This window comes from Lonchura striata, chromosome 5, assembly GCF_050655825.1.
Source record: "Lonchura striata isolate lonStrDom1 chromosome 5, ASM5065582v1, whole genome shotgun sequence".
Taxonomy (NCBI): Eukaryota; Metazoa; Chordata; class Aves; order Passeriformes; family Estrildidae; genus Lonchura; species Lonchura striata.
In genome coordinates, this window is record NC_140707.1 from 7,078,245 (window position 1) to 7,103,414 (window position 25,170).

Below are 25,170 nucleotides of genomic sequence, written 5' to 3' on the forward strand. Positions count from 1 at the left end.
CCCCGCACAATCCTGATCCCACAACCTCAAATTTGGATCTCACTTCTCCTGATCTCCTTGCAACCCCATATCAACCTGGAGGCTGTGGAATTGAGTAATTTTGGCATGGGACTGAGGTGGGAAACAGCCATTTTGAGGTGGGATTCACCTATTTTGGGGTAAGATTTTGGGGTTTCGAGTGGGATTGAGTCATTTTGAGGTGAGAGACAAATCCACCTTGGCTTTTGGAGTGCAAAGATATGGAAAATACTACCAGATATCCCCCAAGAACCAACAGATCCTCCAGAATATGTTCCCAAAGGATAAATTCCACCTCAAATACCTCTAAAATGGTGGGACTTTTAACATCTCTGGTCAATACTATTTTTAGTCATTTTTCAGGTGTTTTTAAGTGATAAAGACAAATCAGAAGAAAATTAGGGCCAAACCAAAACCAGAGACCCCTTGAGCATCCTCTGGGCACTGAACAAAACAAACTCAGCAGATATTAAACTTAACCCTACAGATAATGCCTTGAGGAAGATTTGCTCTTTCCGCAAGTCTCTTGTGATTGAAACGCAAACAAATCCCAAACATTAATAAACCAAAAACAGAAGCAATTCTATGGCAATTCCAAATTTTATCAGTTCAAGCACAGCTCCAGCTCAGATGCTGGCAGGTTCCAAAAAAAGAAACACAGAAATTTGTCCCAATACAGATTATTAAAAGGAAGTTAAAGGTCAGTGTAGCTGTCACAAAGGTGACAGGGACCAAGAAAATAATGCTTGTTCTCCAAGACTGTGAATTCAGGAGATATTTGTAAAATAACTTGAGCTGGGCTTCTTGTAGGACTTTAGTAGCCTTGTGTTCCTCACCAGGTCATGAATGATCCATGTCAGCCTCACTGGTGTCATCTGCTCCCTTTCTTTCAGTGATTTTAACAAACTTAAGAGAGAGATGGAAAGAAAGAGAAAAGGGGAGAGAGCAAAGGAGTGACAGGGACAGAGATCTCCCCTGGGACAGGGCAAGTGTGACATTGTCCCCTGTGTGCGTGGCCTTCCCAGGGTGGGGGTTTTACACCTGAGCCAGTTTGGGTAAGGGGGGTGGTGTTCACCCTCCACCCCGTGCTGGGATTGCCTCACTGTTTCAGGTTACAATGTCAGATGTAACCAAAAGTGTTTTCAGTCCCCATCTCCATAAACTGTTATCAACAGGTGGGGCAGTGTTCTTTATCTCTTCCATGGCTCAGCCCTGATAACGCCCTCCAGGGGCCATCTTCTCTTAATGGGCCACTGAGTGTCACTGCAGGACTGATAAAATTACATCATCCCATTGTGGGATGCTCCGCCCAGGGGAGGAACCAAGCATTCCTACCTGGATATAATCTCACCATTTGCAACATTGCGAACACCTTGCCTACTGCATTCCCAGAGGAGAAGAGCTCCATAACCACCACTGGATCTTCAGAGGAAGACCAGACCCTTCTACAGGATCACCGCTTTGACAAAATCACGTTCATCACTCCAGCCGGACTGCAGCCACCATTTCATCAGACTACTGCCACCACCCTGAGCAACGGGTTGTCAGTTTATATCCTGACTCTGTCAGATTAAGCCAGTGTTTCTGTATCATTGTCTTCATTTTAATTTTATTATTCAATTATTATGGCTTAGACTCTCCCCCTGGTTTGCTTTGAAGCCAGTACAAAACTCACTGTGCTCATCCCTTGTTTTCCTCCCAAAACAAGATTTCCCGTACCCAAACATTCGCCAGATGGAGGAGAAGGTTACAAGGAAGAGGAAGATGCCCTGGGACACCGAGGCAGGTGAGGAGGAAGTCAGTGCCCCTTTCTCCCTCTCTCCTGCTCCATCTCCCAGCCCAGCACAGCCCCCGGCTGCAGGACAGCCCCGCTGCCAGTGCCCTCCTGCCAGGGGTGCACTGGGGGGATCTCCTTGCCCTTCCCTCTGGCACGGAGGCAAATCCCATCCTCTCCTTGTCCTTCCTACCCCAGAGAAGGAGCTGCGGATGGAGACCAGGAAAGACAAATCCCTGCAGCAGAACCTCATGGAAGAAGCCATTTTGAGCAACTCCATAGTGCAGGAATCCAACAGGGAGGAAAATCCCTGGAGATCTTACAGGAGGACGGGCTGCAAGCCCAGTGCAGGATGCTCTGAGGAGGAAAGACCCACTCTGGGCCAGGAAGGTGGGCAGAGCTTCAGCCAGAGCTCGGAGCTGGTGGTCCCTGAGCAGCTTCCTGATGGGGAGAAGCCCTACAAGTGCTTGGAGTGTGGGAAGAGCTTCAGGCAGAGCAACAATCTGAAACGACACCTGATGATCCACACCGTGGAATGGGCCTACGAGTGTGGGGAGTGTGGGAAGGGATTCAGCTGCAACTCCCACCTTGTCAGGTACTTACACATCCACACTGGGGAGAGGCCCTACAAGTGTGGGGAATGTGGGAAGGGCTTCAGCTGGAGCTCCCACCTGATCATCCACCAACGCATCCACACTGGGGAGAGGCCCTACAAGTGTCCCAAGTGTCATAAGAGTTTTCAGACCAGCTCCAATCTCCTTGTACACCATCGGATTAACACAGAGGAGAGGCCCTTCGGCTGCCCTGACTGCAGGAAGGGCTTCAAGCACAACTCCCACCTCATCAGGCACCAGCGCATCCACACCGGGGAGAGGCCCTACATGTGCCCCACTTGTGGGAAGATATTTCAAAGCAGCTCAAATCTCCTCCTGCATGAGCAGATTCACATGGAGGAGAGGCATTTCCTCTGCCCCAACTCTGGCAAGGGCTTCAAGCACAAGTGCAACCTTGTCAGCCACCAGCGCATCCACACTGGGGAGAGGCCCTACGAGTGTCCCCAGTGTGGGAAGAGCTTCACCCAGAGATCTCACTTGACCAAACACCAACAGAGCCACCAGTAAGGGAGGCCCTGAAAATGCCCCAGCTGCAGGAAGAGCTTTGTGCACTGCTCCAGCTTCATCCCCCATTGGAAGACCACGTTGGGAAGAGCCCTGGTGATCCATGTTCCCTGTGATCCATGCTGGGAAGACACCTGTGCCTTTTCCTGCCCCTGCCAATGACCTGATATGGGATTGAAGGACATGAGGGTCTGGCCATGGCCCTGTCACTACATTCACTCCCACCTCAGGTCATTGCCAGGGTCTGGAAAGGGACTCTCTCTCTCTCTTTCCCTGAGGAGAAGGGTGTCCTTTCCATGCAGGAGGAAATACGTGGCCAGGAAGATGCAATTGATGGTGATGTAGTTTTCCCTGTAACTAGTTTTTCTTATCCCTTCTGTTGTCAATATTTTTTCTGTTTCTGTTTGTTCCTTATCTTTTTGCTGTTCCCAGTAAATTGTTCTTATCCCAGCGAGGGATCTTTCCCTTTTTTCCTTCAATGGAAGGTGGGAGGGCAATGAGTGCTAGTAGGGTTTTAGCGGGAGCAGGAAATAGAGACATGCCATTCCTGAACCCCGGCCTGTGGAAACTGAGCATCCCAGCTGGTGCCAGCCCTGGTGGCCATGGCAGCAGCCTTGGGAGTGCGTCCCTGGCTGGGGCTGAGGGAACCTCTTCACTCTGGTGCCCAGGGACAGGAGTGGAGGGAGCGGCTGCAGCTGAGTCGGGGCAGGCTGAGGTTGGATCTCAGGAAAAGGTTTTTGCCCAGAGGCTGCTGGGGCACTGCCCAGGCTCCCCAGGGAAGGGTCCCAGCTCCAGGGCTCTCTGAGCTCCAGCAGAGTTTGGACAGCGCTGCCAGGCCCCGGCTGGCCGTGTTGGGGTGTCCTGTGCAGGGCCAGCAGTTGGACTCGAGGATCCTGATGGGTCCCTCCCAGCTCAGCCAATTCTGTGGTTCTGGATCCATGAGCCTGGGGATGGGAGTGCCAATGGTTGCCATGGCAACGGGCTCCAGGCCTGAGCTGGTGTCCATGGCAACCACCCCTGGCATGGGGTCTCCATGGAGTTGCCCAGGGACTGACCATAGCAACAGGGGCTGGGAATGGTTGCCATGGGAACTGACCATAGCAATGGCCATATTGGGATTTCACCTCCAATGTTGACTGCTGTGAAAGACTGGAGGAGATTGTTGGCTGGAAACATTTCATGTGTGAGGGAGGAAGGGGCAGGTCCAGCCTTGCCCTGCCCTGGAACCCCAGCCCTGCCCTGCCCTGCCCCAATCCCCCCAGAGCCTCTATCCCAGCCAAGCAGTGTCTGCCAGTCCCTGGCACAGCACAGGCAATGCTCCACAGCCACCTCTGGAACCCCAGCCCAGCTCCTGAGTGACCAAATGACCCCAAGTCCCACCTGGGGGAAGGCCCAGGAAGACCAAGGAGTATTAAAGGCTGACCACAAGGCAAGCACACATCTTGACCCTACCTCCTCTTGGAATTTCCATCTGGACATTGCTGAAATCCAGGAGTTGGTAGCTGAGTGTGTGCTTCTCTGTATCTTATTGTTCTCTCTTTTTGTATCTACCTCTTCTATTTCTGTACTCTTGCCAATATTGATTAACTTAAAATTGAACAGGCTCGGAGTTTGTGAAGTTGAATGGGCCAAGTCAATGCTTTGAGAAGTTTTTTTTGTTGATTGAATGCCATATTAAAACATTTGCCAAAGTTTCACTGATTTTCTAAATTTCCCAGTAAAGGCTGCTTTGTTGCTTAGAGCTCCTGAGAAACTCTTGATAGTATTGCTCTAGTGCATCCAACTCAGAGTGTTGCAGATGATAGATAGATATGATTGTTCATAAATAATACAGCTAGGATGAGAAAAGTTCTCCCAGCTAGCCGGATGTCACTTCTGTCCTTGGATGAATCCTGGAGTGAAATGGACTGTTCCATCTCACCCCCCAGAAGATGTGTGGCTCATCCCACACCTCTGTACCTGCCCCTAAAACATCAGCATCTGTAACCCTATTGGCCCATGCCTTATCCCAGCCCACCTAGGAGCCCCTGAAAAGGGGGCTCCGAGAAGCCATGCGGCCACTTGGAACCTCTTCCCGCTCTTGGAACCTCTCCCCTCTCTTAGAACTTCCTCCCCTCTTAGAACCTCTCCCTCCCCCACTGGGGCTTCCCCTCTCCTAAACCCTCCTTTTGTCTCTCCACTCCCCCACCCTCTTAAACCCGGCCACATGCTACGCCTGAGAGCACGAGGCTCGGACCTTCCTACACCCCCAATAAACCTTTTTCCCCAAGAGCAACCTTCAGAGATCTCTGCCTCCCTCCACCCACACCGTGCTGGAGTGTGGTCATCCCGCATTTAGGTCCCTGGGCTATTTGTTTTTTGAGTTGAAAAGACTAAAGTGGTTTCAGTGGTATAATATACACATCGTTTGTCAGGTTGAGATCAAAGCAGCTTTAGCTATAAGAGAATAGAAGATGTCTGCACTTGGCAAACTCTTATTTTTCCTCCACGTATGCTGTACATTCATCAAAGAGCGTCTTCACAAGAGATACTTTCAGCTGTCACCCACTCCTAAAACTATTGCAGCTGCCTTCCTTTCTTCCTCAAAAAGATAGAATGGGGCTTTTTTCAGCCCCAGCCATCCTTCTCACTGTGCAGAGATAGGGACTGTGCAGTGCCATACAAGTTCCTCAGCCTGGGGACAGGTGCTCATTCTCTCCTGCCTCCAATGGTGTGAGTAACAAACTTGCAAGCAGGAGACACTAACAGAAGCAGGTGTCTCTCACTTTTTTTTCTTTTTCTCTCTTTTTTTTTGTTGTCACTTTCCAGTATTCTGTGAGCAGTAAAAATCCTTAAATATTTGCAGGGGAAACTAAATTTTTTGTTCTTGTTTTTGCTTGACTAAGAATCTGGGGGTTTGCCAAGATACAGATCAAACCAACAGCAATCACTGTCAGTGGGATTTTTTTCCATGTTGAAAAAGTTTAACAATTAAATTCCATCATTTACTCTGACATGTTGAGATATCAGTCACTATTGCATGGGCCAAGCACTTATTCTGGATTATATCTCCCAGTTATATAACCAAGTATTCCTTCAGTACAATGGTCTTTTTGCTAAAAGATTTGATGTTCCATAGAAGATGCAATTACTGTACAGAGTTTGTGCATAAAAAGAAAAATCCTCAATCTCTGACATATGTATAGAGCTGACAAAGGAAAGAAATTCAGTATCAGAGCTGGGTAAAATGGCTCATGGTTCAAGTGGTTGTTTTTAATGCTTTTAATAAAAAAATCCTCTGCTGTTGTTTTTAAATACATGTAGTCAAATCTGGAAATTTGAGCATAAGAACATAATGTAGCCACAGTAGGATAATGGACTGAAACAAAATAACCACTGAAAAGACTGAATAAAAAATAAACACTCCCCACTTTGTCCCCCAATTTTTCTGGAATTGTTTAAAGCTAAAAACTACAAAACCAAAATTTACAGAGCTATTTTTTCTGAAGTGTGGACTATACAGTAGTGATAATGAAAATGAGAACAAGCCTCCTGGGATGGTTGTGCTACTTTGCCCTGCCAGATACAGAAACATTTCTATACTTTAAGTATTTTATGTTGTTTTAAATTTTATTTCATTTCTAGGGAACAACAGTACCTCAGGTCATTTTGATGTCAGATTGTATTTCACATCATTTCTGTATGAGGTGCATTTCTTTTCTTTGGATACTTCAGGAAAACATTATGAGGAGCCTGAAAATTGATTATATGAGCTGTGGTCAGGATGCAGCCTTACAGAAAAATCATGAGCACTAAACTTTCCTTGCCAGCAACAATTAAAATATGTAAACCAGCATTTTAAAGAGTTTGAGTTGAATGGTGATGACTTTAAATGGCTTTTTAAAGATGGTGACAAAAGTACTTATGGGTATTTTCCCCTATACTCATACAATTCTGTGTCTTTAATGCACTGTAATCATAATAAATATTTCCAGAACTGAAGAAACAGAGCCTGAGAGCTTGTCCATCCTAGAAGTTTCTATTGTTCTCATAAATTTTTCTCTACAATTATCTCTTCTCTTGGAAACACTGTGACATAACCATGCTGCCATAATAAGCATAAGCAGTAGAAATCAAATTCAGAGCTACACAACTTATTTTACAAGGAGAACAGATAATGAAATGGTAAGTAGTGTCAATATACATTAATGGAAAAAATTGCCTAAGCCCTGCATGACTCTGAAAGAGCAAGCTTTCCAGTTATTTTCGAATATTCTGATCCACATGGAAAATGCAGAGAAGTCCTATTTTGCAGGGCTGATTTGCTTCGTATGTGAGCCATAGCAAGGTCAGAATCCTTGGAAGGACACTGCTTCTTACCTCAAGATTTCTGTGAGCTTCTGCCTTGCTTCTGGCTTGGAAGACCTTGAAAGGCAAAGAAAGAAGAGGAAACCAGTGCACTTTTAACCAGGGGTGACTCAAGAGATTAAATCGCTGCCCACTGGCCATGCTTCACAGAGCACAAAGCGAAGATTGACTGCCCATGACGACATTTGAACCTTGTGTCATTGCTGTGAATCCTCCTGGGTGTACCTTGCTCCTTAGACTGAAGGCACTGTCATTGAGCAAGCTGGGGGTTAAAGCAGCCTTTTTATTTTGGATAGTAATTCACTAATACTTGGGGACTGAGAGGATTTGTTGCAGTACTTATTACAGCCTATTTCTGCCTTGGTGGAAGGAGGTGAGAAGTACAGAGTACCTGAAGCAAGGAAGAATTGAGATATGCCAAAGAACCAAAAAGCTTGATTGGCCACCTAGAGCAAATCTCTGTGGGCTTTAGGAAACTGTGGGGTGGCTGCTCTCACCTGCTTCATGACTGGCCTTTCTTTTCCTGCATATTATTTTCATTTCTACTGTTTGTAGTGTTTTTTCTTGAACTTTGCTCCTTACTATGAATTAGTATGCTGCTCAAAGCTAAATATCAGCCAAATTGATAAAGATAGGTTATTTATATCTTCTCAGGATTTAAATGCCACAGAAAAAGTTGGGGGACTTGAGCAGATCAAGCAATGTTTTACCCTGCAGCCCCATGTAAGTGACTAACTGCTTTAATGGCAGGTACATTGACAGCTTTAGTTTGGATATGGAGGGAAAATAGATTGTTTTTTGGAAGACACTGCTACTTTACTCAAATTTGCTGCACTACAGCTCAAGGGTTAGAGCACACCTAGACAGTGTGACCATGCTGTAACTATCACTGTGTTCATTTGTAGTTTTTTTACTCAGAAGTTGAAGCTTCTTCTTCTTCCTTTAATTAGCTGCCTCTATCAGGACCTGTTTTGTTTTCTGCTATAAATGGTGGGTCAAATAAAAAGAAGGACAGATTTCAGGCAATTTGAGAAATTTTTCTTCTTTTATTATTTCTTCACACATATATATGTAGATATTGCTGAAGGGCAGCTATTACTGAAGGGTAGCTCAATCTTTTAGGACTAAATTGTTCCCTAGGAGTTGTAAAAGTGACTGTGTAAAGAAAACTTCAGCAATCTTTCCAAAGATTGCTAAAAAAAATTCAAGAGTACTCTGCTGCAAAATTTCAGGCATTTCAGGGCATTTTCACTTCAAACTTCAAGCATTTCTATGGAAATGCTCAAGAGACAGCATACTTAATATATCCAACATCTCTGTTTGCAAAGAGTCTTTATTTCAGATAGAGGTATAGGAAGGACATTCTCAAAGATATAGAGGGTTACGTACAAAGAATGACGCATTTCAGGCAATTTGAAAAACTTAACTTCTTTTATTAGTTTCTCAAACATAGATATTCAAGTATTGTTTAAAAGCAGACAAGCAACTGGGGGAATTCTCTAAACTAAGGGTAATTCTCTAAACTAAGGGTTTAAACTAATCTAGTCTAAACTCTATTTCTCTACACTAAGGGTAGCTTTGCAAAATAGTTATATACTGCCAACACTAAAGGGCCTCTGGAATGAATGCTAAGAAACAAGTCTAATTAAAACTACAACTCACTAAATAACTACATTAAGTCCCTAATAGGCTAGGTTGCTGTCTTCGAGGTATTCCAAGCAACCTCCATCAGCTTCACTGTTGTTCTTCTGCAAGGATGTGCAGGTGGAGCCAGTTTCTGCCTCCTTGACTTAGGCAACAGCACTGTTGCAAATGGAAGGTGAAGGGCAAGGCCACTCATGGAAGTGTCTGCACAACGAAACCATGTGCTGCACCATCTTCCTTTCACAGGAGCAGGAAAGCAGCTTCAGGATTGCCACGGACAAATACAACAATCACAAAGAGTCGACGTCACAGCAATCAGCTGTGAACTTCTCCATCAGAGCTTTGTGCAGGGAATTCTTCTCAGTGTTGGAGAGCATCATCCAGAGGTGAAAGTGCAGCTGAGCATAAGCCTCCATTGCCTTTCTGTGGGCATCCGGATCTCGGGCCAGGTACTCAAAGAGGTGAGTGGCTCAACCTTTTGCATTGCTGGTGGCAAGCTGATCTCTGCAGGAAGCTTCTCGTTGCCTAGAACAAAATGGTCCAGGTGTTTCCATTTCAGGCAGAGCTGCATGTATGCCATGATGTCCCACAGCCGCAGTGGAAATTCCTTCCTGCGCCAGTAGACCGGTGGTAAGATGTTTAACACATGCATGACCAGAGTCTTCCAGTTAGAGGTGGAAAAACCTGTGCCGCTCAGCATGCAGGTGAAGAGCTGCAGGTATTTCAGGTGCAACCTCTTACATGGTATCTGCCTGGCAATGTGCTGGAAGAATTTTGCCTCCGCCACAGCGAATGTCTCAGGCCATGCTGTTCTTCTGAGGATGTTGGCCTTGGCGGGCTGACTGCTCACAAGGTTACCGGAGTTGCCTTTCTGGGCCTCTAAGGGCTGGTTGACCACAAAGATGTCATAGTCCCCTTGGCACACCCCAAAAAGCATCTCCACCGACAGGGTCCTCTTGCCTCTGCTCAGCTGGAATTGGCAGGACCGGCTGCAGAGCTGAAACACCAAGTGCCATGAGTATGACTGAGGCACATGCAGCCACGAGCATCTCACCATCTGGAAGAACCAGCGGGAGGTTTTCTCCACATCCAGGTAGGAGCCGGTGCAGAGTGTCTCCAGGAGGCTGCGCTGCTGCTTCCGCCGCAGCTCCTCCTGCGAGTGGTGCAGGAGGCACAACAGCTTCTCGCCCAGCTGCTCGCTCTCACACGTGCACACCAGCTCCACACGGACGCTGAAGGTCCTTGCTGCCGTCTGCCCTGCACTGCTTGGCTCTAGGTGGAAGGTGTGCCCTGGCGGGGGATTCAGTGGGACCAGCACACGGTACACCCCATCCCACTCATGGGGGCTCCAGCCCTCAAAGGCACTGCCCACCCCGATGGCTACTTGAGGCACCAGATCAAAGCTATTGCTCACGCTGTACACAAAGACACGCGTATAGCTCTCCATCAGCTCAGCTGTCACTGAGCAGCCTCTCTCCAGGTCCTCCACAGGCCACTCTATACCATCCACTAAAAGGATGTCCTTCTCATTCCCAGCATCTTGGGTGTCTTCTCTGTTTTCAATTCCACCACTGGCATTTTCTTCCCTGCCACCATCACTGCCACCTTTTTCACTGGCAGCCACATTACCTTGTTCCTCTTCTTGTCTATCATTATTCTTGTTTCCCTCCACATTCACATCAGCCTGTTATTCATCCTTGTTTCTATCATTGCCATCTTCTGCTATCACATCCTTATTTACTTCCTCAGGTGCAGGAAAACCACTATGGGCAATTTCATTCCCACGTTGATTGCTATCTTCCTGCCCAGTCCAGTCTTTACTTCTTTGGTCATTGGCACGTCTGCTTTCCTGCACCTTCACATCCATGTATTCTTCTGTTCCATCTACATTGTCTTCACCTTCATTTACATCAGTGTTTTTGCCTGCCTTTATAGTAACACTATTGTTTTTTTCTTCATTTCCTTCTCCTTCTTCCTTTCCAGTGTCCTTGTCTTGGTCCACCTGTACATCCTTAGTTTTTTCTTTATTTGCTTCTCTAGATCTTCTTTATTTCCAGCAACATTGCCAGGTTCTTCTTCATTTCCTTCAGTGGTAGTGTCTCCTGGCATATCCCCATCACTCTGTTCTTCTTTCTTTAAGTGATAGCCATTGTCGACATCGCTGTCTTCCTTCACATCATAATTGCCACTGTTGACATCGCTGTCCTCCTTCATCTTCACATCATAATTGTCTTCAGTGGCATCATCCTTGTTGCCATCATCTGCAGCCACAGGACTGCCTTCTCTGTCATCTTCAGTGCCGCTGTTTTCTGCCTCCAGAGTCATATCTCTGTCTTCTTCACCTTCCTCTGGATCAGCGGTGTCTTCTTCCTGTTCAGTTATTCTCTCATCTCCCAAGGTCTTGCGGGAGCTCTGGTCCTTGCTGCTGCTGCTGGCCTCACAGCTCCTTCTCCTGCAGCCCAGCCACAGGCCCAAGAGGAGCAGGATGCCAGCAAGAACCCAGAATGGCCACTGCTGCAGGGCACCAAAGAGCATGGCTCCCCAGCCCTCATCCTGCTGCTGCAGGGGCCCCTGCTCCAGCTCCTGCATCAGCCGGGCCATCTCACGGTCCAGCAGCTCCTGACGCTCCCGCATTCTCTGGTGCGTGGCCTCATCCAGCCCATCCCCAGCTGGCTGGGGGTACTGGATCAGGCTTTGCACAAGCACAAACAGCAGTGACAGTAAAGCCATGGTCTGCAGGAGGACACACAGGAGGGGCTCAGTGGGGCCGGAATGGAGACAGTGAGGGGCAGGAGCGGCAGGGATGTGGTGGCAGGAAGGAAAGGGCCCCCGGCAGCTGGCAAGGCTGCACCGCTGCCCCGCGCGCCCCGCGCCCCCAGCAAGGCGCTGCGCCCGGCGCTGGGCCCTGGAGACGGGGCAGCCCCGGGGACCGGCGCTCCTGTCCCAGCCCTCCTCCAGCCCCTCTCCCCTCTGCTGTGTACTCACCGCTTGCCGAGGCTCTACTGGGGCAGCGGCACCGGCCTGGGGCCTTTTATAGTTGCCCCCATTGTGACACGGCCCCTGTGCTGTCACAGAGTCCAGAGCGCATCACAGGCCAGCCCCGCCCGCCATCCCAGCCCGGTCATGGAACTCATCATGGCCCCGATGCAGAGAAGAAAGGAACTGAAGTCTTTTTTTTGCGTTTCAGGCTCTCTTATGTAGTTTGTCTCACAGCCACACAGCACTCCCCCTACCCCAGACTGGATGTGAGACTTCAAAAGGTGATGCATGTAATCTGCATCCTGTTCTGTTCAGCGCTTGAGACAAAACACCTCAACACCTCTTTCTGCTGCTGCTGGAAGGGGCAGATGAGATGGCTTGAGCTATGCTTGTAGGAAGCTACCAAAACAGTAATAGCCTCTTCAGCTGCACACTCACTAGGCAGAGGAATTTACCTCAAGGCACATGTTGGACCTGAAGGCACATCTGGAAGTGAAAAAGCATCTTGAGAAAAAATATCTGCGTTTAGTCTCAGAGGAAGAATTTGAGCCACCTCAGAGCATTTCTGTTTTGTTCTATAATTTTGGGGTTGGCGGCTTTTTTTTTTTTTCTTTTTTTTTGAGGGCAAAATAATTGTAATAAACACTACCAAATGTGAATTTCCCCTCTCCCTTCTTTGATGGAAGACAAGCAATGAAAAAGTGGCAATTGCTCTTTCTCTGCATCTTACTCCAACATTTGCTGTTATTAAAATTTGTATCTTCTTTTCACTAGTCCATCAGTTTGAGGTGATGTCTGCAAATGAATAATAATTTTTCTTACCACTGTATCCTCAGCTTTAAGAGGATTCTCTCCCTTTCATATTCAGATCTTTCATTTTCTGCTTTATGCATCCTTTAAAGACCAGAAGCCTTTTCCCTCTGCTTTTTAATTTACTTAGGAAAAGCACATTACTTAAACAGTTACATTTGGTTGGTTGAAGGTTGCCCATGATATTTATTTAGCTGGAGGTTTATCTGGCTGTCAGAATAACTCACTGGAGAGATCACAATTTTATAACAATGCTGGTCAACCAATGTGACCTTCAACAGGACCACCTGTGGTGAACCTTGTGAGCCCGCCTGTGGCACTCATCCCTGCCTTTTCTGGCATGATTTTATATGCTACTGCACCTCAGGCACACAGTATGTAACTTCTGTCAAGCCTTCAAGACACTAGAAGTGTGATTCTGGAAATGCTGATAAATATAAAAGATACGACTCAGAGATAGCCATGTTACCTCTTCTTCTAAGGTTTCCAGGCCTGTAAACGAGGAGGGACAGGAACAACCAGACAATCAATTTATGGAACACTGAAAAGGTCAAGATATTGTAATATGCTGTATTGCACTGAATCTATGGGATATTAAAATTCAGATGGTTCATTCCTAGAAAATATTTGCAGTTGCACAAATAGAGAAGCACAGATTTCCACCATGGTGGCAATTACACAAACAAATGGATCTACTCCAATTACAGTTCGAGACAAACATCCTTGTGTGAGCTTCTTTGGAGCTTTTATATTTGGAGTACTGAGTTGTTCCACTCAAGCAGAGGAACTTAACCTGATACCAGGGATGGAAGGCTTCTTCCCTTCTTCTTTCTCATAAACAAAATGATGAGAAAACATTAACAGTCAGATCAACCTCTGCTAACCTTTTAACTTCAGCTGTTGATATGATTAAGTCAGGAGCCTCTGTTAGACTATTTTTACCTCTTATTTTCTTTCTCTCCTTTCTGATCCTTAATTTGCACTTCACATTTCAATTGATTTGTTGGGCTAAGGAATTTTGCCACTATTAGCTTTACTTTGACAAACCTCTCTTATTTTAACATAGAGGGTCCCAGAAATTTAGCTAGGAGCCATTTTGACATAAGGGAAAGATCAGGTTTCTGGTCTATGTGACCCTGTACATTTTACAGGCTTTTGAGGAAAAACTCCTTTTCTACAGGATGCAATTTCTAAACCTCTGGACATTGCTAGTCTAATCGACCCCAAGTGGTGCCCAACATTTTTTAAATCCTTATCAAACTCTGGACCTGCAGCTACAACTGAGGCTGCAGCAGGAACACATGGAGCATAAAGGGTATTATATGTATCTCGCAGAAAATAGTCTTCTCAGTACATCCCTCCTCTCAGTGCTTGCTTATATTAAGCACTGAAAGTCACAGTTCTCTATACACAGCAGAACCTGACTATTTAGAAAGGAAATAATTTAGCCAGCTAACCCAGACAGAGAATTGAGGCATTACTTCAGGAGAAATGAGGAAGGTGATGTCTGTCATTAGTCTTCAGTTACAAGAAGAAATAAATCCTGTCCCAAATTAAAGCAAGAGTTGCAGACCTCTTGCATTGCGACTACAAACAAAGTTGAAAGAGTATTCTGGCAAGAGCTTCTGAATTTAAATACAGAAATGACACAGGTCACGTGAGAACCAAAGAATGGAAACATTAATAAAGGAAGCAAAACCCTGTCCCTGTCACTCCAAGATGTCTTCTGATATGCATGGCAGAATGGTGAATTTGACAGAAACATTTATGTCTGCCAGGCAGATATCCAGTTATAGGAAAACATTCTGTTTGTCTATGAAAACGCAGTTTTCAGTAAAAAAGATGAAAAGTAATTTTGAATGTATATAAACAATACAAAATCATTCTTCAGGATATCTTTATGTATCAGGAGGCACATCTTTTATAACACTTTTATTCCTATATTTGTGAATAACTGTTTTGCAGTGCTATTTTAACTCAAATAATTAAGCTTTCCTTCTGTTTTATGTTTAAAAGTTTGGGGGTTGGGGTTTTTTGGCATTTGGAAGCAAGTCAACTGGAGAGCATTTTCTGTGCCATCTGAGGTCAAAAGTAACAGCATGGAGTCAGAGAACGCTATTCAGCAGGCAATTTGTATCCTCAGTTGGGTATCCCTCCTGTAGAATGCAGCTGGTATAAACTATACAGGGTCTGGGGCTACAGAAACAGCAGAAATTAAGAAAGTGAATTTTCTAGAAAAGCTTGAAGTATAGAAAACTTTGAGCATGCTGTTAAAGAAGTTGTGAGTTTGGTTCAGGGGACTGCAGAGATGATCCCTTCTTCAGTCATATTTCAGTTGTTAATACAAGAGGAAATAGATCTTTTGATCACATTTTCCTGTTAATAATCTGTTTTTAAACACTTCTAATAGATTGTTTTGCACTCATAGTATGATAAAAAACACAATTCTTGAAAAATTCAGCTACATGTGAAAATTAGATTTGGAAAAAATGGTGCTTCTTTACAAGTGTTGAAGTAGTTCTCTCTTCTTTGAGTAACTCCAGCTTTAGAGCAGGTATTTGAAAGTTACTAGTGAATCATACCTATGTCCTTCACCATTCTAAACAGACATCTGCACTTTGAGCCACTTTGGAAGCCTCAGCTGTTATGTGCAGTGCCTTCTCCATAAATAGCCAAAAGTTAGGGTGCTGGAGACTCCATCTTCACTGAGAAAATCCATTCTAAAACTTGCTGAAACTATTACTATCTAATCCCCAGCTTCTAAAGGTGTTTCTTTTTATCCCCATTCATTCTTTGTACCCAGCCTGAGCTCTGGGGGTGCCAGGGGTTCTGGAGGTCCCATTTGTATTCCTAAAGCTGCCATAACCCCCTGGAGGAACTCTCCTGCAAAATTAGTTCTGCTCTCTGAGTCTATGGCTTCCACAATCCCTTTTATTGGAATTATGTCTTTTAGAAATGCCTTAGTAAGTGATCCAGTGGTTGCTGAGCAATCAAGAATTGCTTTTTGCCCCCCTGTTAGGTGAGATGGTGTCACCAGAAGATATTGAAGCCTTCCTGCTCAGGGCATTTCAGTGCCAGGCTCTTACAAGCACACACAGCTGTGCTGGTTGAGCTGACCATGGGGGTAACCTGCGCTTTGTCTGATTCCCTTTCCTCAATAACAGCGTGTCTTGGAACTCTGTTCCCTTCTGCTGCCCTTGAAGAGCCATCCACAAAGACGTTTTCTGCCTCAGGCCAGGCAATGTCTCCTGAATCTCCCCCAGGCTGGGTCTGGAGCTGTGTCACTTGAATGCAGTGCTGGGTTTCTTCCCAGCCCCTCTGTGGGCTGTTCAAACAGGAGGCTGGGTTAAACCCTTCCCCTGTCCTCAGTTCTGAATCCTCCTGTGCACTGCACAAGTTTCACACTGTAATAACTGAGCACTGCTCATCCATTGCGAGGCTCTTTTGCTTATCAAATCTTGAACTTGATGGCAGACTGGAACAGTTGGAGATCCTGTTGTCATCAGGTTTTGGGCCTCGGTTCCCGTTGAAGCTGTGGCTGCACAATTCTGCAGGCAATGAGGCCACTCTGGCCACTGGGTGAAATATTTTGGCCCAACTATTCCTTTGGCATGGCCCTGTTGAACATTCACCTACAATTCCAATTTCTTTTGTGAGTCTGGAAGAGCCAGAGCTGAGGCATCAGTATTTTTGGTTGTTCATTTTCTCAAGGTTTGCTCTCTTTCTCCTGTCCGTGACACAGCATGGAGGCTGTCTGCGGTTAAAAAGTCCTACAAGGTTCTGGCTGGAACAGAGAATCCTTAATCCATGTTGTGTAATTCCTATTAATCCTCAGAATTGTCCAGCTCGTTTTTGGTACTGGGAAATGTTACTTCTGTGATTGCCCAGACCCTCTCTGGGTCAATCCACCGGGAATCTTCAGTCCCACTATTTCCCAAATATTTAACCTTTTTCTCCATCATTTGCCTTTTTTTTATTTCAAAAACTAAAAGATGATTTTTAGACAGGAAATTCAGCCATTTCACTGGGGCTTTGTCTACCACTTGTTCTTGTCCTCCTCATTGGAGCCATCTGATTCCCTGACTGGCAGGATAGGAGTGCTGTAGGGAGACATCCCTGGCTCCAAGAGCCCTGCCTTTAGCAGGCTCCATACCAGGCTGTGAGCCCTTCCTTCCCTCCCCTGGAACAGGGTGTTGCTTTTAGACACCACTTGTCCTGGTTGCTTCCAAGTAGTTTGGAGAGGCTCCACATCAAATTTTCCCTGGGGCTGCCCACACCTCTGGGTTCCCTTCAGCACAGGCCTTGCCAGACATTTGACACAAAGGTACAGCAGCAATAGCCTCTGTATCACCTTTTACGATATTCCAATGCCACCATCAAATTCCTTCCTAGTTAATAACAATCACAGTAGGAAGAAAAAGAAATTAGTTTATTTCAAACCTATCCCCCACAGCTCCTAATAGTGATTGAACAAATGACACCAGCTCAGCTTTCCCATTTATTCCCTTAATAATGAAAACATTCCTTTACAATTTTCCCTCCTTAGGTGTAAGATTCAGAGTGGATGGAGAGGCCCCTGTGTCCATCAGGAGAGGCCTCCTCTGGATGCAGACCCAGCCTGAATGTTCTCCAGGGCTCCAGTGTGGTGGGTCCTCGGTGGGATGGGAGCTCAGAGAGCCCTGACAATCCATGTCCATGCAGGGGTGGACTTGCTCCTGCTGAGGGTGCTGCTGTCTGTGCTTGCAGTGTCCTTGTAGGCTGCAGCTGGAGCCCTGACTCCTTCCCAGGGGCTGTTTGGGTGGGCTCTGCCCTGGCCAGGAGGGCAATGCCTCTGCCAGGTGCTTGTGGCCGACCCCGTCATGCCCTGGGTGCTGGGGCCCCCTTGGGCCCTGGGGTTGATCCCTCAGGGGCTGTGGGAACTCTGCCGTGGCCTTTGCCTTCAGCTTGGCCTTTTGCTCATCCCTTCTTGCCTTCAGCTGCTGTGCCCTTGTGCCCAAGTGCTGCAGGGCTTCTTGTGCCACTCCTGCAGCCCCGGTCACTGCCTGTGGGTGCTCATCCTCTGAGAGCTGCTGAGCTTTCTGCAAAACCTTTCCTTTCTGCAGGGACCCAGACCAAATCCTGAACAGCAAATCCTGATCCTTCATGTGCACTCTGCATTTCCCAGCTGTTCCTTTGTGTTCCCCCCTGTGCTCAGGGTCCCTGCCCAGCCCGTGTGGCAGAGCCGGTGCCTGTCCTGCCGCAGTGTCCAAAGGCGGCCCCCCCGGCGGGCAGGGCCGGCAGCTCCCCGGGGCCGGGCAGCGGCCGGGGCGTCCCGCAGCCTCCTGGGGGCCGGGGGCCACTGCCGGCCCTGCCCGGGGCTGGTGGGGTCAGGCAGCGCCCGGCGCTGAGCCCCGGCTGCCCCACAGCCCCGGCCCGGCCCCGCAGCTCCCCACAGGCCCCAGCCCGTGCTCCCGGTGCCGCACCTCTGCGCCCGGTGCTGCCGCTGCCAGCGCAGAGAAACCCCTGCCATCCTGACCTCCTGCTTTTCCTCTCCTGGAAACCGGGGATGGAAAGGATCTGGATCAGCTGGCAAATGTGAGGATAAGACCCTGCTGGAAAACATCTCAGTCCTCTGTATTTTTCTCTTTCTCCTCTTTTCCATCATCCTTTTTCTTACCACAGATTCCTCCTGCTGCTTCTTGCCTGAACCATATTCCTGCACACTCCTCTTCACAGATCCCTTCCCAGCACACCAACCCCATCCATCCCCTGTTGTCCAAATCCCTTCTCCCCTTCCCTTATTACCCCCCTGGGTGTCCATGTCCTTAATTACCTCTGGGGGAATATGCAAACTACCTCAGCATTCTCCCAGGGGACCCTTCAGAGACATTTTGGGATCATCATCCTTTTGGCCAGGACCCCTCCCTGGCTTTCCCTTTTCTCCCCTCCATAGGTGCCCTGCCATGTTCAGTCCCCAAAGATCCCAGGGCACTCACTGATGAGATTTTCAGTGCTCTCTCCCTGCTGACTCTTCACAGACCCCCTGATGTGTCACTCGCCTGTCTCCTGGTCACTCCCGGGTCCCAAATCAATCCCCGGTGCTGCCGCCAGCCAAGGGAGCCGATCACCCAAAGTGGGTGAGGCACCTTCAGCTGCACTCCCTGCCCGCCCCGGAGGGTGGAAGGAATTTGGGATGAACCCCAGGGTTTGCAGGAAAATTGACATCACCAGACGATTCTGTCCACAAAGAATACAGAGGAGTACTGTAAAACTAATTTCATTTCTAAAACTGGGAGAGGCCATGGGACATTTCCCATGGGATCTCTCCAATTGTTGAACGACACAGCCCTCCTTTTCATCCTAATTCTCCTGGCCACATCTCACTCTCTCTTTCCTCATTGGCTGAAGTACTTGAGAGCTACCGATATCCCAGTCCACCTACTACATACACCATTAATATGCACCCCACTTTCATATAGCAAACGATATTAATGGCTCTGTTAAGTCTTTGTTGTTCTTCTGGAAGTTCATGAATAGAGCAGGACCTTGGCTGAGCAGCAGTCTGTGTCATCAATTAATAAAATTTTCTGAAACCGATGTCTTCTCCTGTCACTTCCTTACATAAAAAAGTTGCCTGGCCCTATCTCTGAGCAGCTTCAGAGCATCTGTTTGTAAAGACACTTTCCTGTGGTTCCTTCCATGGGGTCCCCCGTTTGTGGGACATCCCCCCTGGAGCAGGGTGTCCCCTCTGTGCTGCAGCCCCAGGGCTGAATGTTGGTGCTTTATTTTTTTTTAGGGGCTGAATCTTTATGTTTTGGAGGAATTTTTTGCTGAATCTTGATGTTTGGGGAGGTTTTGATCTGTGTCTTAAAAGTTTGGAGGATTTTTATGCTGAACCTTGGTGTTTTGGAGGTTCTTATAGACACACGATGCCCAATGACTTTGTGAGATGAAGTGGGGACAGGAGGAACTCCCAGTCCAAGATGCTCTGTTCTTTTTTTTTCCCCCAGACCAGGATTTTTCATTCCCGGGGAGGAATGAAAATGGAGGAAATGGAGGAGGAGGAAAAGCCCTGGAGATCCCGCACAAGGAGTGGCAGCAAACCCAGCCCAGGGAGCTGCAGGGAGGAAAGAGCTCCCATGAGCCAGGAAGGCGGGCAGAGATCCAGCCAGAGCTCAGAGCTGGTGGAGAAACCTCGTGGCAGGGAGAAGCCCCACAAGTGCTTGGAATGTGGGAAGGGTTTCAGCCGGAGCTCCCACCTGATCGAGCACCAGAGGATCCACACTGGGGAGAGGCCCTACGAGTGTGAGGAATGTGGGAAGCGTTTCCGCTGGAGCTCCAGCCTGAGACTTCACCAGAGATTCCACACCGGGGAGAGGCACTTTGAGTGTGGGGAGTGTGGGAGGAGCTTCAGCCAGAACTCCATTCTGATCCAACATCAGAGGATCCACACTGGGGAAAAGCCCTTTGAGTGTGGGGAATGTGGGAAGAGCTTCAGCCAGAGGAGCAGCCTGATGCAGCACTCGGTAATCCACACTGGGGAAAAGCCCTTTGAGTGTGGGAAATGTGGGATGAGCTTCAGCCAGAAGGGCCACCTGATGCAACACCAGAGGATCCACACTGGGGAAAAACCCTATGAGTGTGGGGAATGTGGGAAGAGCTTCAGGCACAGCTCTGGCCTGAGGAGACACGAGAGGATCCACACTGGAGAAAAGCCCTACGAGTGTGGGGTGTGTGGGATGAGTTTCAGCCTCAACTCCCAGCTTACGGAACACAAAAAGATCCATACTGGGGAAAAGCCCTACAAGTGTGGGGAATGTGGGAAGAGTTTCAGAGAAAGCTCAGCCCTGATTCGGCACCAGGTGATCCACACTGGGGAACGGCCCTACACCTGCTTGGAATGTGGGAAGAGCTATGGGTGGCACTCAGACCTGAGAAAGCACCAGCGCATCCACAGCGGGGAGAAGCCCTACGAGTGTTCCCAGTGTGGGAAGAGGTTTCGGATCAGCTCCAGTCTCCTCGTACATCAGCGGAGTCACACCGAGGAGAGGCCCTACCGCTGCCCCGACTGCGGGAAGGGCTTCAAGCACAACTCCAATCTCACCGTGCACCGGCGCATCCACACTGGGGAGAGGCCCTACGAGTGTGGGAAGTGTGGGAAGAGCTTCTCACAGAGATCAGCCTTGATCAAACACCAAAGGAGGCGCCACTAAGGGGGGAAGCCCTGTGAGTTCCCCAAGGGTGGGAAGAGCTTCTTATGCTCCTCCCAGCTCCATTCCCTATGGGAGGATCCACGTTGGATGATCCTCAGTGACCTTCATTGGGCAGTCTTGGTGATCTATGGGCCTGGTTATCTGTGTTGGGAAGACTCTTGACTGGGAGGCTCCACATCTTCCTCGTTCCCTGTGGGCACCTAGATAAACCCAGTGGCAGGAACATCCATTGGGGCACAGACCAACAATGGGAATTCCTTGGGGAGAGCAGATTTAATGACTTCCAACTCCATAAAATCTTTTGCATTCAATCCTATCTTCTGGTGGCATCAAGGAATACTGAATGGTCTTGGAGGTATGTCCTAGGTTGACTATATGATGCTTGTATCTCCAGTTGTCTGTTCTGTTTATAGTGAGTTATAATTTTTGCACCTTTAAGACTTGTTCCGAGAGCAAAGGAGGGAGAGAAGGGCAGAGTTTGTTTTCAGAAACTGCACTCACTCCTCCACATTCCTGCTCCTGGGCCGGGTTGTTGCAGATGGACAGACAGAGGTACAGATCTCTCCTTTGCTGTTAATTAGTTTTAGCTAGCTGTGGCAGAGAAGTTCCCTGGACTGTGGCTGCTTTTCCCTTTTCTTTGGACCTGTTTAAACCTGCTCTGGCCTGAACACCCAGAAGAGCACCGGCAGCTCACACCTGTGGCCCAGCGGGCCAGGCCTGGACTGTGGCATTTCCAGCACCGGAGGGACTGATAAGAGACTGAGGGAGCTGAGCTACAACCCACGGAGGGACTTCCTGAGTTTGTCTCTCTTTTAGAGCAGCAAGAGGCTTTATTGTTTAATATTGTTTAGGTTTTATTCTTTAAAAAACAGTTTTTTCGACTTTTCTCCAAGGAGATATTTTTCCCAAACTGTCGGGGGAGGAGCCAATTGAATCTGCTTTCCAGAGGAATCCCTTTGGAGGTTCTCTCTCAAATTTGCTCTGACCCAGGACAAGGTCTTTTCCAACTTCAGGGATTCCACGATTTTGATTTCCTATTGCCCAAGGGTGTCTTCTGCAGCCAGATGTTGGAAAAACTGGGGAAAAGACCAAGATTTTGGAGACAGTGGGTTAGAAATTCCACCAAAAAGGTTCTTCCCTCCACCCAAGCACGTGGATCCTCAGCCGGCATGGACATGGAAGTCTTTTTCTTTTGGCCTTGATTTTGTTTTCATTTCTCTTTATCCCTTTAAAATATCCAATATTGAAGTAAAAATAGACATTGAACTAAGTCAGTGGATGTGGTCATGGTAGGACACAGACATGGTGGGACACGTGTAAGAATGTGCCCTCTGTTGACAGAGTAGACAAGTTAACCTTTTGTTCCCTTAAAAAGGACAAAAGGCCAGGTGTTTCTCTCCTCAATTTGGTTGAAAGACACCTCATAGGACCTTGGGGACTTCACCTCAAACTTAAGGGTAGCTAATTGGACAGGAGCCAAAAAGTCCCACCTAAGCAATTCCCTAGAAAAGAAGAGAACAAAAGAAGTTAATTGCTTTTGTGAAGTGTTTTAGCAAGAGCAAGAACCTCTTGCCCTGACTTGGCTTTTCTCTGTAAAAAGCTTTTTTATTTTTGCCTTTTATTAAAACTTTTGATTTCCAACACTGTCACATGAGCCATCCTGCTTGTTTTATGCCACCTGAGGTAGCTGAGCTATCAAGGGTATAATGCTTATCTCTGAGAGCTTATAAGACCAGGCTCAAAAAGAGAAAAAGCATTAGACATGGAGAGTGACATGGGCACGCATGGACATGGAGGGGGACAGGGCCATCCCTAGGGACATGGGGAGACACAGGCATGGATGGAGACATGGGGGGCAGTGACAGGGATGGAAACATGGTGGGGAGACAGCCATGGGTGAGGACATGGTGGGACATGGCCAGTGACAAGTGGGGACATGGCCATGGCCAGTGCCATGGGAGGAACTTGCAGGGGATGAGTGGGATGCTGGGTTTGAGGGAGTTGAGGGTTCCTGGGCAGGACTTGGACCTTGCTGAGGCCTTTGGGGAGCCCAGGCCGAGTGGCTCCGGCTGCACTGGGAGAACCTGGTGGAGGTTCTGGGGCAGCTGCTCAAGGACCCCTGACCTGGAGCCCCAGCTGGGCATTGGGCTCCTGGAAGGGGATGAACGTCCTTGTCCCTAGGAGAGAAATCCCAACACCCCCAGGGTGTCGGGGACAGCTGAGGGGTCACAACAGGGAGGGGAAAGCCCAACAGAGCTGTCCTCCTCCTAAGCTACATCCTAAAAGTCCCAAAACTCAGGGATTCCTCCCAGGAAAAAGCTGCCAGGAGCTGCCTGAATTGAGGGAAAGGGGGGATGTGATCCCCAAACTGAACAGGAGGGGCCTGGATCCCAAATCCAAGCCCAGGGGTGAGAGGTAGAGCTGGAGGCACAATGGGGAAGGGGTAGGAGAGCAGGGGAAAAGAGGATTCTGAACCAGAGAGGAATGAGACCCTCAGATTGAGTTGGGAGGGGTCTTTGGTTTGGGGGAACAATGGGAGTGGGGAGGGAAGGGTGGGGATGGGATCAAAAATGGGTGGTTCCATGGGGATCCCTTTGTGTCCCCATCGCTTGATCCCTGGAGTGATTTCCGTGAGGCTCTGGGAGGGGGGAATGGATCTGCACTGGGTGGGTCCCCAAGCCCCCTGCCCATACCTGGGGTGCTCATGGGAGGTTCCCTCTACCCAAACGCTGGTGCTGCAGCCATGGGGGAGAGGTGGGTAGGAAAGGGGGATCTGGGGTGGTCAGGGAGGAGGAGCAGTAGGAAGAGGAGAGAGAGATGAGGAGGAGGTTAGGGAAAAGAAGGAACAGGAACAGGAGGAGGAAGAGGAGGAACTGCAGCAGATCCACACGGTTTGTCTGCCCTTCTGCCGAGTCTGCAGCTCCCCTGGTTCATGGCAGCATTGACTGCCCCAGATCCTGCAGGTAAGTGGGGAGGGGGAGCTCACCCCAAATCCATTGGGGGATTTCTGGGAGTTTTTTTTGCAGGGAAAGGGATATTTGGATCTTGCATTGCCCCAAAGGTGAGACGCAGATGCCCCTTTGGAGACTTGTGAAGGGTTCCTGTAGCAATCTCTGTACTGGCTGGGGCAGTGGTAACAGTTTGGGGGGGACATTGGTTTTGGGGTTCCAATTGGCATCGGAGTGGGGAGAGCAGCAATGGCCAATCCTGGAGCTGGGGGATCCCAGCAGCCTGGAGGAGTGGGGGACTCTGGAGATGAGCAGAGTCTGGGCCCATCCAACTGTGAACAGGGTGGTGACTTCTCGAGCTGGACTTGGGCAGCAGGACCAAGGTGCTCACCCTTTGTTTTTCCCCCAAGCCAGGATTTGTCCATCCCAACCTTTGTGCAGGTGGAGCTGGTGGAGGCTGTGAGGAAAAGGAAGATAGCATGGAACACTGAGGCAGGTGAGGAGGAAGTCACTGCCCCTTTCCCCCTCTCCTCTGCTCCACCTATCAGCCCAACATTGCCCCTGGCTGCAGGACAGCGCTGCTGCCAACGCTGTCCTGCCAGGGATGAATTGGTGGGATCTCCTTCCCCTTCCCTCTGGCATGGAGGCAAATCCCATCCTCTCCTTGTCCACCCTCCTTCCTCTTCTCATTCTATCCTTCTTCCTTCCACATTCCTTCCTCTTCTTTTCTTTCCTTACCCCAGGCACTGAGCTGCAGACAGAGACCTGGGAGGACAAATCTCTGCTCAGAACCTCTGTTTTGAGGCTGTTTTGAGCAGCTCCACAGCATGGGAACCCAATGGGGAGGAAAAGCCCTGGAGATCCCACACAAGGAGGGGCTGCAAACCCAGCCCCGGGAGTTGTGAGGAGGTAAGAGCCCCTCTGTGCCTAGAAGGCAGCCAGAGATCCATTTGGCACTCAGAGATGGTGGAGATGACTCATGGTGGGCAGAAGCTCCACAAGCGCTTGGAATGTGGGAAGGGCTTCAGCTGGAGCTCCGGAGATCAGACCTGATCTGGCACCAGGTGATCCAGATGGGGAATCAATCAGCCCTACAAGTGTGGGGAGTGTGGGAAGGGCTTTGGGTGGATCTCCAAGTTCATCAGCACCACAAGATTCACACCAGGGAGAGGCCCTATGAGTGTCCCAAGTGTAGGAAGTGGTTTCTGAGAAGCTCCAATCTCATCGTAATGAGCCAAGGGGTCAGCTGGAAAAGTATTTAGGATAATTGAAAACTGTGGATGAGTCAAGGGGACAGCTGGGAATATAACTGAGATAGTAGAAGATTACATATTTTAGTT

General features: G+C 48.4%; 2 protein-coding genes across 2 annotated transcripts; one reads left to right on the plus strand and one right to left on the minus strand.

Annotated features, from left to right (window-relative positions):
- The first annotated feature begins 1,215 nt into the window (after nt 1-1,215).
- LOC146767202 (uncharacterized) lies at nt 1,216-22,531 on the plus strand. Its single transcript, XM_085582350.1, has 6 exons — nt 1,216-2,862; nt 9,240-9,362; nt 10,178-10,334; nt 11,042-11,299; nt 11,360-11,580; nt 19,881-22,531. The coding sequence occupies exons 1-6, from the start codon at nt 1,753-1,755 to the stop codon at nt 20,880-20,882; spliced, it is 2,871 nt and encodes a 956-aa protein (XP_085438476.1). The 5' UTR covers nt 1,216-1,752; the 3' UTR covers nt 20,883-22,531.
- On the minus strand, nt 10,368-11,832 carry LOC146767203 (uncharacterized). The gene has a single exon (XM_085581199.1). The coding sequence runs from the start codon at nt 11,629-11,631 to the stop codon at nt 10,831-10,833; it is 801 nt and encodes a 266-aa protein (XP_085437325.1). The 5' UTR covers nt 11,632-11,832; the 3' UTR covers nt 10,368-10,830.
- Nucleotides 22,532-25,170: the final 2,639 nt, after the last annotated feature.